The 13210-nt window shown below is 37.6% G+C and overlaps 1 protein-coding gene across 4 annotated transcripts in view; it reads right to left on the bottom strand.

Moving 5' to 3' along the window:
* Wdr44 (WD repeat domain 44) overlaps positions 1-13210 on the bottom strand; it is a 113625-nt gene that overhangs the window by 65585 nt on the left and 34830 nt on the right. For 3 of the 4 annotated variants that reach the window (XM_006527700.4, NM_175180.3, NM_001305675.1), the window contains one exon: positions 8091-8124. The exons of the other annotated variant lie outside the window; for it this stretch is intronic. In XM_006527700.4, the coding sequence (XP_006527763.1) occupies positions 8091-8124 (34 nt within the window). The remainder of the gene's footprint in view (positions 1-8090; positions 8125-13210) is intronic. 4 annotated transcript variants of the gene reach the window in all.

The raw sequence follows: 13210 nt of genomic DNA, 5'->3' as shown, positions 1-13210 counted from the left end.
AAACACCCTACTCTCAACAATGGACAGATGATGAAAACAGAAACTAGACAGAGACACAGTGAAACTAACAGAAGTTATGAGAACATTTTATCCTAAAACAAAGAATATACATTCTTCTCAGCACCTCAATATACCTTCCCCAAAATTGACCATAAAATCGGTCACAAAACAGTCCTCAACTTATAAAATAAGATTGAAATAATCCCATGCATCCTATCAGATCACCAAGGACTAAGGCTGGTCTTCAATAACAACATAAATAATAGAAAGCCCACATACACGTGGAAGCTGAACAACACTCTACTCATTGATAACATGGTCAAAGAAGAAATAAAGAAATGAAAGACTTTTTAGGAATTAATGAAAACAAAGTTACAACATACCAAAACTTATGTGACACAATGAAAGCAGTGCTAAGAGGAAAACTCATAGCTCTGAGTGCCTCCAAAAAGAAACTGGAGAGGGCATACACTAGCAGCTTGATAGCACAAATAATAGCTCTAAAACAAAAAGAAGCAAATAGACACAAGAGGAATATACTGTAGGAAATAATCAATTCAGGGCTGAAATCACCCAAGTAGAAACAAAAAGAACTATACAAAGAATCAACGAAACCAGGACCTGGTTCCTTGAGAAAATCAACAAGATAGATAAACCCTTAGCCAAACTAACCAGAGGGCACAGAGAATTTAACCAAATCAACAGAATCAGAAATGAAAAGGGAGAAATAACAACGGAAACTGAGGAAATACAAAAATTTTCAGATCCTACAAAAGCCTATACTCAACAAAACTGGAAAATCTGAATGAAATGGACAATTTTCTAGACAGATACTAGCTACCAAGTTAAATAAGGATCCGATAAACAATCTAAACACTCCCATAACCCCTAAAGAAATAGAAGCAGTCGTTAATATTCTCCCAACAACAACAACAACAACAAAAAAAGCCCAGGATCAGATGGGTTTAGTGCAGAGATCTATCATACCTTCAACGAAGACCTAATACCAATACTCTCCAAACTATTTCACAAAATAGAAACAAAAGGAACACTATCCAATTTTTCTATGAAGCCACAATTACTCTGATACCTAAACTACACAAAGACCCAACAAAGAAAGAGAACTTCAGACCAATTCCCCTTATGAATATTGATGCAGAAATACTCAATAAAATTCTCTTAAACCGAATCCAAGAACACATCAAAACAATCATCCATCACGAGCAAGTAGGCTTCATCCCAGGAATACAGCAATGGTTCAATATATGGAAATCCATCAACATCATCCACTGTATAAACAAACTCAAAGAACAGAAACCATATGATCTTCTTCCTAGATGCTGAGAAAGCATTTGACAAAATCCAACACCCATTCATGATAAAAGTCTTGCAAAGTTCAGGAATTCAAGGCCTGTACCTAAAAATAGTAAAAGCAATATACAGCAAACCAGTAGTCAATATCAAACTAAATGGAGAGAAACTTGAAGCAATCCCACTAAAATCAGGGACTAGACAAGGCTGCCCACTCTCTCCCTACCTATTTAATATGGTACTTGAAGTTCTAGCTAGGGCAATTAGACAACAAAAGGAGGTCAAAGAAATACAAATTGGAAAGGAAGAAGTCAAGATATCAGTATTTCCAGATTATATGATAGTATATTTAAGTGACCCAAAAAATTCCACTAGCGAACACTTAAACCTGATAAAGAACTTAAGCAAAGTGGCTGGATATAAAATAAAGTCAAAGAAATCAATGGCCTTTCTCTACACAAAGGATAAATGGGCTGAGAAAGAAATTAGGGAAACAATACCCTTCATAATAATCACAAATAATATAAAATATCTTGGTGTGTCTCTACCTAAACAAGTGAAAGATCTGTATGATAAGAACTTCGAGTCTCAGAAGAAAGTAACTGAAGATTCATAAGATCTCAGAAGATGGAAAGATTTCCCATGCTCATGGATTGGCAGGATTAATATAGTAAAAATGGCCATCCTATTGAAAGCAATCTACAGATTCAATGCAATCCCCATCAAAATTCCAACTCAATTCTTTATACAATCAGAAAGAGCAATTATAGCCAGGCATGGTGGCACACACCTTTAATCCCAGAACTTTGGAGGCAGAGGCAGGCAGATTTCTGAGTTCAAGGCCAGCCTGGTCTACAAAGTGAGTTCCAGTACAGCCAGGGCTATACGGAGAAACCCTGTCTCGAAAAACCAAAAAGAAGAAAAGAAAAGAAGAGAAAAGAAAAGAAAAGAAAAGAAAAAGAAAAAGGAAAGGAAAGAAAAAGAAAAGAAAAAGCAAAAGAAAAGAAAAGAAAAGGAAAGGAAAGGAAAGGAAAGGAAAGGAAAGGAAAAGAAAAGAAAAGAAAAGAAAAGAAAAGAAAAGAAAAAGAAGAGAAAAGAGCGAGCAATTATCAAATTTATCTCAATAACAAAAAACCCAGGATAGCAAAAAGTATTCACAATAAAAGAACTTTTGGAGGAATCACCATTCCTTACCTCAATCTGTACTACACAGCAATCATGATAAAAACTGCATGGTATTGGTAGAGTGACAGGCAGGTAGATCAATGGAATAAAATTGAAGACCTAGAAATGAATGAACACACCAAAATCCAAAGATCACTTGATCTTTGACAAAGGAGCTAAAACCATCCAGTGGAAAAAAAGACAGCATTTTCAACAAATGGTTCTGGTTCAACTGTTGGTCAGCATGTAGAAGAATGCACATCAGTCAATTTTTGTCTCCTTGTAGAAAGCTCAAGTCTAAGTGGATCTATGACTTCCACATGAAACCAGATACAGTGAAACTAGCAGAAAAGAATGTGGGAAAGAGCATCTAGTACATGGGCACATGAGAAAATTTCCTGAATAGAACACCAATAGCTTATGCTCTAAGATCAAAAATCGACAAATGGAACCTCATAAAATCCCAAAGCTTCTGTAAGGCAAAGGGCACTGTCAATAGGATAGAATGGCAAACAACAGATTCGGAAAAGATCTTTACCAAACCTACATCCAACAGAGGGCTAATAACTAATATATACAAAGAGTTCAAGAAGTTAGACCCCAGAAAACCAAATAACCCTATTAAAAATGGGTTACAGAGCTAAACAAAGAATTCTCAACTGAGGAATACCGAGTGTCTGAGAAGCACCTAAAGAAATGTTTAACATCATTAATCATCAGGGAAATGCAAATCAGAACAATCCTGAGATTCTACCTCACACCAGTCAGAATGGCTAAGATCAAAAAAAAAAAAAAATCCTCAAGTAAAAACAGATGCTGGGGAGGATGTGGAGAAAGAGAAACGCTCCTCCATTACTGGTGGGATTGCAAGCTGATACAACCACTCTGGAATCAGTTTGGCAATTGATCAGAAAATTGGACATTGTACTACAGGAAGATCCAGCAATACTACTCCTGGGCATATACCCAGAAGATGCTCCAACATGTAATAAGGACACATGCTCCACTATGTTCATAGCAGCCCTATTTATAATAGCCAGAAGCTGGAAAGAACACAGATGTCCCTCAACAGAGGAATGGATACAGAAAATGTAGTACATTTACACAATGGAGTACTACTCAGCTATTAAAAACAATGAATTTATGAAATTCTTAGGCAAATGGATAGAAAATATCATACTGAATGAGATAACCCAATCACCAAAGAACCCACATGGTATACACTCACTAATATGTGGATATTAGCCCAGAATTTCGAAATATTCAAGATACAATTCACAGACCACATGAAGCTCAAGAAGGAAGACCAAAGTGTGGATTCTTTGGTCTTTCTTAGAAGCAGGATCAAAATACCCATGGGAGGAGATACAGAGACAAAGTATGGAGCAGAAACTGAAGAAAAGGCCATCCAGAGAGTGTCCCACCTGACGACCCATCCCATATAGTTACCAGACCCAGGCACTATTGTGGTTGCCAACAAGTGCTTGCTGACAGAAGTCTGATATAGCTGTCTCCTGAGAGGCTCTGCCAGAGCCTGACAAATACAAAAGTGGATGCTCACAGCCATCCATTGGATTGAGCATAGGGTTCTCAATGGAGGAGCTAGAGAAAGGCTCAAGGAGCTTGAAGGACCTTTCAGACCCATAGGAAGAAGAATAATATGAACCTAGCAGTACCCACAGAGCTCCCAGGGTCAAAACCACCAACCAAAGAATACACATGGAGGGACTCATGGCTCCAGCTGCATATGTAGCAGAGTATGGTCTTATGGGACATCAAGGAGAGGAGAATCTCTTGGTCCTGTAAAGGCTCGATGCCCTAGTGTAGGGGAATACCAAGATAGGGAAGCTGGAGTGGGTGGGTTAGTGAGCAAGGGGAGGGGAGATGGGATTATGGGGGTTTTCAGTGGAGAAATAAGGAAAGGAGATAACATTTGAAATGTATATAAAGAAATTATCTAATAAAAAAAAAATCCGAATTTAAAGTTCATGGTTTTTTTGTTTGTTTGGTTTTTTTTTTTTTTTTTTTTTGGTTTTTCAAGACATGGTTTTTCTGTGTAGCCCTGGCTGTCCTGGAACTCACTTTGTAGACCAGGCTGGCCTTGAACTCAGAAATCTCCCTGCCTCTGCCTCCCGAGTTCTGGGATTAAAGGTGTGTGCCACCACGCCCAGCTAAAATTCATGGTTTTTAATCCCAAATAGATAAATAGATAGATAGATAGATAGATAGATAGATAGATTATTTATTCATTCTCAAATCTTGGATGGGGTTAAAGACTAAATAGTTATAGTCTCACAATTAAATGTCAGTTGTTTAAGATTTAAAAAGATGTTTTTTGGATTGTAATACAAGTTAAATTTAAAATAGAATTAGATAAAAAAAACAATGAATTCATGAAATTCTTAGGCAAAGTGATGGAACTAGAAAATATCACCCTGAGTGAGGTAACCCAATCACAAAAGAACACACGTGTATGCACTCACTGATAAGTGGATATTAGCCCAAAAGTCCTAAGATAGAACTCACAGACCACATGAAGCTCCTGAAGAAGACCAAAGTATGGGTGCTGCGGCTCTTCTTAGAAGGGGGAAACAAATACTCAAGGGAGCAAATATGGATACAAAGTGTAGAGCAGAGACTGAAGGAAAGTCCATCCAGAGACTGCCCCACCTGGGGATCCTTCCCATATATAGTCTCCAAAACCAGACACTTGTGGATGCCAAGAAATGCTTGCTGAAAGGAGCCTGATATGGCTGTCTCCTGAGAGGCCCTGCCAGAGTCTTACAAATGCAGAGGTGGATGCTTGCAGCCAACCACTGGACTAAGCGTGGGGTCCCCAATGGAGAAGATAAAGGACTGAAGGAGTTGAAGGGGATTGCAACCCCATAGGGAGAACAATATCCACCATCCAGGCCCCTACAGCTCCCAGGGACTAAGTCACCAACGAAGGAGTATACATGGCTCCAGCTGTATATGTAGCAGAGGATGGCCTTGTCAGGCATCAATGGGAGGAGAGATCTTTGGTCCTATTAAAGGCTTGATAGATGCCCCAGTGTATGGGGAAATGAAGGGGTGGGAGGCGGGAGTAGGTGGAACACCCTCATAGAAGCAGGGGGAGGGGAATGAGATAGGGGTTTTCCGGGAAGGTGGGTTAACCAGGAAAGGGTATAACATTTGAAATATAAATAAAGAAAATATCCAATAAAAAATGTTAAAGGCTAGAATTCTTAGCTTGCTATCTAAGACTCAGCACAACCTACTTGATTTTTTGGCATTATAGCATGGAAGCTTCTACAGATGTCACACTATTTAAGTGTTTTGAATGCTTCCAACAAATGCCATATGTTTAGTTCATACTGTTGTTACCTAACACAATATCTTGCCAATGGTTCTCTACCCACCTATGCAATGCCCCAATTTCCTAACCTTAGCACAACTTCTATATTCTTTTTTAAATGATTTTTATTTCTGAAATTAACAGTGGTCGCATAGCTGCTGTATTGTGTTCTCCCTCCATCCTTCTTTCAATACTAAGTATTTAGTCTGATCTACAAAAACCAAGACTATTTATCCCTTTCCATAGATATCTATAATGTGAGACTATAAAGTTACCATAAACAGGACCTTTATTTTTACCATTTGAGATCATTGAAGATGAGAACCTGGAGAGAAAGTAGTGAAAGCACTCTGTGCTTTCCCACAGGAGCAGACTTCTATTATCTGCACCCACATTTGGGTGGCTCACAGCTGTCTGTAATACTCCATGGGGTCCAATGCTCTCTTCTACCTTCTGTGTGGTACACAGACATATAAAAATAAATCTTTACAAAGGGTATCTTTAGATATGTCGTATATACATGAAACATGCTCAGTGGCCTCAGTACATGGACATCATGTGCTACTAAACAATGAAAATGAACACAATGTTGATAAATGCAACAAGTCTGGTGAATCTCAATACTTTGAGCTAATTTCATAGGGGCATATACTATATGATTTTATTTATAGACTATCTTCAAAACAAAATTAGAGAGATGGAAAACAAATTTGAAAATGATATGGGTTGTTGGTAACATGTTAAATATAAGCTGGTAGCACAAGGCACATGTTGATGACATAGTTCTGCATCTTGGTTACAGTGGTTACACAGGCATACACACAAAAAATACCGACAGAAGATTATACACTCACACTGTACCAATGTCAAATTCCTGGTTTTGATACTGTTCTATGATTAAGTTATAACCATTGGAGAAAGTGAGTAAAGGATACACAGGACCTTTTCCCTTTTCATACTATTTTGTATAAGGAAATTTAAAGAAACAAACAAAACAGACTACACAGACATATAACTTTTAAACATGATTATGAAAATATTAAGTATAAAATATTTTCATAAAATACAAGAATTATAACAGACCCGTTCTAAGCATTTAGTTTATGAAAAAGAGCTTTCAATTCTTTTGTACACTATTATTTCCCTTAATAATGTCTCATTCTGAGAAATGATAGCCTAAATTACGTTTATCATTACTTTGCTTTCTTTCCAGTTTGACGACATTTGTTTTCTTTCATTCTTCTTGTTTGTTTGATGTCTCATGTAGAACAAGATGACCTTAAACTCACTATGTAAACAAAAATGAGTTTGAATTTTTGAATTTCCAGTCTCCACATCTCTAGTGCTGTGCTTAGAGGCATGACCCATCATGCCCAATTTTTTATAGGGTTCTAAAGGAATTGAACCAAGGGACTCAGGCAAATCCCATGATTATATTTGTAAATAATATGTTTTTTTTAATGCTTTTGAACTTAACATAATGGCATCACAGTATATATACATTTCTGTGCGTTGGAACTCTAATCAGCACTCTGGTGTTTGAAACTCACTTGGGTTTTGTATATAATTAATTAATTTTTACTTCTTCAAAATGTTATAAATATCTATACATACACATATGTGAAATATAAAGCATGTTCAAGATTATATATACAAAATATAATATAAATATATAAATATTTATATGTAAATAAATTTTCTTGATTACAATCTTGTACTTTAAAATGGTAAGTCTTAGGAAGCAGGATGTAGCTCAGTGATGTAGCAGTTAGTTACCTAGCATGTGCTAGGCTCCAGGTTTGATATCCAGCATCACAAAAACAACCCAAAATGTCTTCCAATGACATCCTGTCACAATAGAAAATATCTTCACTTAGATAGAAGGCTAAGATATATTTTATGCATACTAATAGTGCCAAAACATGTGCCTGTAAGAAGTATATGAGTGTTTTGGTTATTTTTTTCTTTTTTAAAACACTAGAGTCCAAACCTAAGGCTTTGTATATACTAGACAAGTACTCTATCATTAAGTTATATGCTTAGAGCTTTATAGTGTTCTTTTATTTTTAAGATAATAAATCAAATAAAAATTAATGAAATTCTATAAATTATGTATATACTCTTCCTTAAAGCACAATATACACTTAGATATTTATGGGATATCTAATTAACTGGTAAATCAGAAGAGTATACTCACAATGTTGTTGAAGAAAAAGGTTTTTAAAAAAGGTAACAAGAAGGTGACAAATACCTAAATTGTTGAGGAAACACAACTCACCTTAAATGATAAAAGTCCAACTTTTCCTGGAGACCTGTTCAGAAACAAAAGAAGGTATTGAATAAAAGAAATAAGAAACACTTCGACATATCAATAAAGGCAATCTCACATTTTAAAACTAGGAATATATTTTGTCACTGGAAAGTCTTGTTTTTGTATAATAAAATCTGGAAAACAGAAAAAAAAGCAGGGAAGCATGCTAATACAATTATTTATAAACTTACTATTTGTATTCATATAAGATGAGGAGTTTTGTCCATAAGAAACTGTACAACTCCATGATAAATTTTTTCAAAACGAATTTTTGTAAATGTGAAATTGTGGATTAAAATTATAAAAACTTCAAAGTTGGGGGATGCTTTCAGGCTACCACCCAGAACACCACACTAATTTATGTTCTCATTGATTTAAGAATATCTTCACTTAGATATAAGGCTAAGATCAATTTTTATGTATACTAATAGTTCCAAAACATGTGCCCATAAGAAGTATATGAGTGTCTGCATACGTAGCAGAGGATGGCCTAGTCGGCCATCAAGGGGAAGAGAGGTACTTGGTATTTCGAAGATCATATGCCCCAGTACAGGGGAATGCCAGGGCCAGGAAGCAGGAGTGGGTGGGTTGGGGAGCAGGGGGTGGGGGTATAGGGGGCTTTGGGGATAGCATTTGAAATGTAAATGAAGAAACTATCTAATAAAAAATTTTGAGAAAAAAAAAAAAAGAAGAAGAACCCTATAGTAGGAACAACAATGTGAACTAACCAGTACCCCCCAGAGGTGTGTCTCTAGTTGCAAATGTAGCAGAGGATGGCCTAGTTGTCCATCAATGGGAGGAGAGGCCCTTGGTCTTGCAAGGATTGCCCCAGTACAGGGGAACGCCAGGGCCAGGAAGCAGGAGTGAGTGGGTTGGGGAGCAGGGCAGGGGGAGGGCATAGGGGACTTTCAGGATAGCATTTGAAATGTAAATGAAGAAAATATCTAATAAAAAATTAAGAATAAAAATAAAAGAATGTATTAAGAGTGTATTAAGAATGTCTGTTTACCTTTGTCAAAATGAGTACCATCTTTTCCAATTAGATAAGCAAATATACATATAATTTTTGTCTTTCATTACACTTCTTTGATTCTAACATCATTCAAATTTTTCATTTGCGTTAGACATACTGATTTTGGAGAGAAAAATCATTTGTTTTGACCTCAGTTTTTCTACTGAAGCAAAACTCTACTCTTACCTAGGGCAGAATCAAATTCTACTGGTCTAAAAAAATGAAAAAAAAAATGATAAAATGACTCTTTTTTAAAAATTCATGTCTTTATTTACATCCCAAAATCAACGCCCCCAGAGATCCTCCATTTTTCTTGAGAGGGATAGAGTCCTCCTAGGCACCCCCATTCATCCACCTTGGCACTGCCAAAGTAGGCTCACCCTCTCCCAATGAGGCCAGACAAGGTAGCCCTGTTGGGGAATTTTTATGGTCACTTTTATATACTATCTTATCATCTGCAAAAAGTGATATTTTGACTTCTTCCTTTCCAATTTGTATCGCCTTGATCTCCTTTTGTTGTCTATTTGTTCTGGCTAGGACTTCAAATACAATGTTGAATAGGTAGGGAGAGAGTGGACAGCCTTGTCTAGTCCCTGATTTTAGTGGGATTGCTTCTAGCTTCTCACAAGTCTCTGAAGAAAGAAATTAAAGAAGATCTCAGAAGATGGAAAGATCTCCCATGCTCATGGATTGGCAGGATCAACATTGTAAAAATGGCTATCTTGCCAAAAGCAATCTACAGATTCAATGCAATCCCCATCAAAATTCCAACTCAATTCTTCAATAAATTAGAAAGGGCAATCGGCAGATTGATCTGGAATAACAAAAAACCTAAGATAGCAAAAACTCTTCTCAAGGATAAAAGAACCTCTGGTGGAATCACCATGCCTGATCTAAAGCTGTACTACAGAGCAATTGTGATAAAAACTTCATGGTACTGGTATAGCAACAGACAAGTAGACCAATGGAACAGAATTGAAGACCCAGAGATGAACCCACACACCTATGGTCACTTGATCTTTGACAAGGGAGCTAAAACCATCCAGTGGAAAAAAGACAGCATTTTCAACAAATGGTGCTGGCACAACTGGTTGTTATCATGTAGAAGAATGTGAATTGATCCATTCCTATTTCCTTGTACTAAGGTCCAATCTAAGGGGATTAAGGAATTCCACATGATACCAGAGACACTGAAACTTACAGAGGAGAAAGTGGGGAAAAGCCTCGAAGATATGGGCACAGGGGAAAAATTCCTGAATAGAACAGCAATGGCTTGTGCTGTAAGATCGAGAATTGACAAATGGGACCTTATAAAGTTGCAAAGCTTCTGTAAGGCAAAAGGCACCGTCAATAAGACAAAAAGACCACCAACAGATTGGGAAAGGATCTTTACCAATCCTAAATCAGATAGGGGACTAATATCCAATATATATAAAGAACTCAAGAAGGTGGACTCCAGAAAATCAAATAACCCCATTAAAAAATGGGGCTCAGAACTGAACAAAGAATTCTCACCTGAGGAATACCGAATGGCAGAGAAGCACCTGAAAAAATGTTCAGCATCCTTAATCATCAGGGAAATGCAAATCAAAACAACCCTGAGATTCCACCTCACACCAGTCAGAATGGCTAAGATCAAAAATTCAGGTGACAGCAGATGCTGGCGAGGATGTGGAGAAAGAGGAACACTCCTCCATTGTTGGTGAGATTGCAAGCTTGTACAACCACGCTGTAAATCAGTCTGGCGGTTCCTCAGAAAATTGGACATAGTACTACCGGAGGATCCTGCAATACCTCTCCTGGGCATATATCCAGAAGATGTTCCAACTGGTAAGAAGGACACATGCTCCACTATGCTCATAGTAGCCTTATTTATAATAGCCAGAAGCTGGAAAGAACCCAGATGCCCCTCAACAGAGGAATGGATACAGAAAATGTGGTACATTTATACAATGGAGTACTACTCAGCTATTAAAAAAGAATGAATTTATGAAATTCCTAGGCAAATGGATGGGCCTGGAGGGCATCATCCTGAGTGAGGTAACCCAATCACAAAGGAACTCACACAATATGTACTCACTGATAAGTGGATATTAGCCCAGAAACTTAGGATACCCAAGATATAAGATACAATTTGCTAATCGCATGAAACTCAAGAAGAACGAAGACCAAAGTGTGGACACTTTGCCCCTTCTTAGAATTGGGAACAAAACACCCATGGAAGGAGTTACAGAGACAAAGTTTGGAGCTGAGACAAAAGGATGGACCATCTAGAGACTGCTATATCCAGGGATCCATCCCATAATCAGCTTCCAAACGCTGACACCATTGCATACACTAGCAAGATTTTGCTGAAAGGACCCACATATAGCTGTCTCTTGTGAGACTATGCTGGGGCCTAGCAAACACAGAAGTGGATGCTCACAATCAGGTATTGGATGGATCAGAGGGCCCCCAATGGAGGAGCTTGAGAAAGTACCCAGGGAGCTAAAGGGATCTGCAACCCTATAGGTGCAACAACATTATGAACTAACCAGTACCCCGGAGCTCTTGACTCTAGCTGCATATGTATCAAAAGATGGCCTAGTCGGCCATCACTGGAAAGAGAGGCCCATTGGACACGCAAACTTTATATGCCCCAGTACAGGGGACCACCAGGGCCAAAAAGTGGGAGTGGGTGGGTAGGGGAGTGGGGGGAGAGTATGGAGGACTTTGGGATAGCATTGGAAATGTAAATGAGGAAAATACCTAATAATAATAAAAAACCCACAGGGGCTGGGCCGGGCGGTGGTGGTGTATGCTTTTAATCCCAGCACCTGGGAGGCAGAGGCAGGCAGATTTCTGAGTTGGAGGCCAGTCTGGTCTACAAAGTAAGTTCCAGGACAGCCAGGGCTACACAAAGAAACCCTGTCTCAACACCCCCCCCCCCAAAAAAAAAAAGAAACAAAAAACAAAAAACCCACAAGGACTGAAATGTGACTTTAGGAAACCTGACTCCATGCTCCCAACCATTTTACAATATTGCCTCCTTTTTATGCAAGGTCTTAAAACACTACAAAAGTTGGGGACTCAAAGAATTCACTTCTCTGGAGATTTTACATATGAATCTTTCCTTATTTCTTTCCCAGGCTACAACATGTCAGTTAGACATTTACTGTAGCTGTTAATGGCCAATCAGAATTCAAAGTCTTAGATGGGTTTAGTCCAACTCAAGAAGCAGCACTAATAACCTTGGCTGCACAGCAGCAGCTACTGTAGTATACTAGCCTTTGTCTTTTAATATTTTTTAACATAAAGTCTCAAAATTATCTTGTATATGAATTATGAGTAAGCTTGCAGCTTCAATATCTGTCATTTAGAATATCTCTTTAAATAAAATACATATTTCCCTCTTAATTAGTATACCTATTAGTATACTAATTATTATACATATAATAAATATTTTAATATAACAATTCCCTCCTGGAGGCACTAAAATACAGGGAATTTATTTACTTTCATGCCAAAGACTCTAGTCTTGGAATATCTGTGTTTTATAGTTCTGCTTCTTCCTTAATTTAAGTGGTCAATTCTTACTAGTTGGCTATGTTCCTATGCTTAAAAGCTTTCTTGCCCTTCTAACTTTGTTTCTTATCTGTAAACAGAGAAACCACATTTTTTAAAACTGTAACTGCATGGTCAAAGAAGAATAGGGATCTGGGATGCTGCCAAAGACATTTTATGTATGTGATTTTATTTTGCACGTTGTAGCACTTTTTCAATCATTCAAAGGTTTTTAAATACTTATTTCTTATGCTCAGCTCTATCTGAGAATTATCATTAACCAAGAAGTAGCAGCCAGATAAGTACATTACTAATCTTTAGCATCCTGGGACCACTCAGCCCTTCTATGTCTCTGATTTGAAAGTGAAGGTTACATTTAGCATTTCAGAGTGGGCATAAAGTACTTACAAAAACTACTGAGGTCAGGCTTAGGGATGAGAGGGAAAAATAAAGGACCAGATATCAAAAAATGTTATCTTTTAACTTCAACTATCAACTGGCTGCAGATCCTAAGATCCTAAACAAGATTCTG

This window comes from Mus musculus, chromosome X (assembly GCF_000001635.26).
Source record: "Mus musculus strain C57BL/6J chromosome X, GRCm38.p6 C57BL/6J".
Classification (NCBI taxonomy): domain Eukaryota; kingdom Metazoa; phylum Chordata; class Mammalia; order Rodentia; family Muridae; genus Mus; species Mus musculus.
Note: the sequence above shows the minus strand (reverse complement) of the source record. Positions and strands in the feature narration are given on the sequence as shown.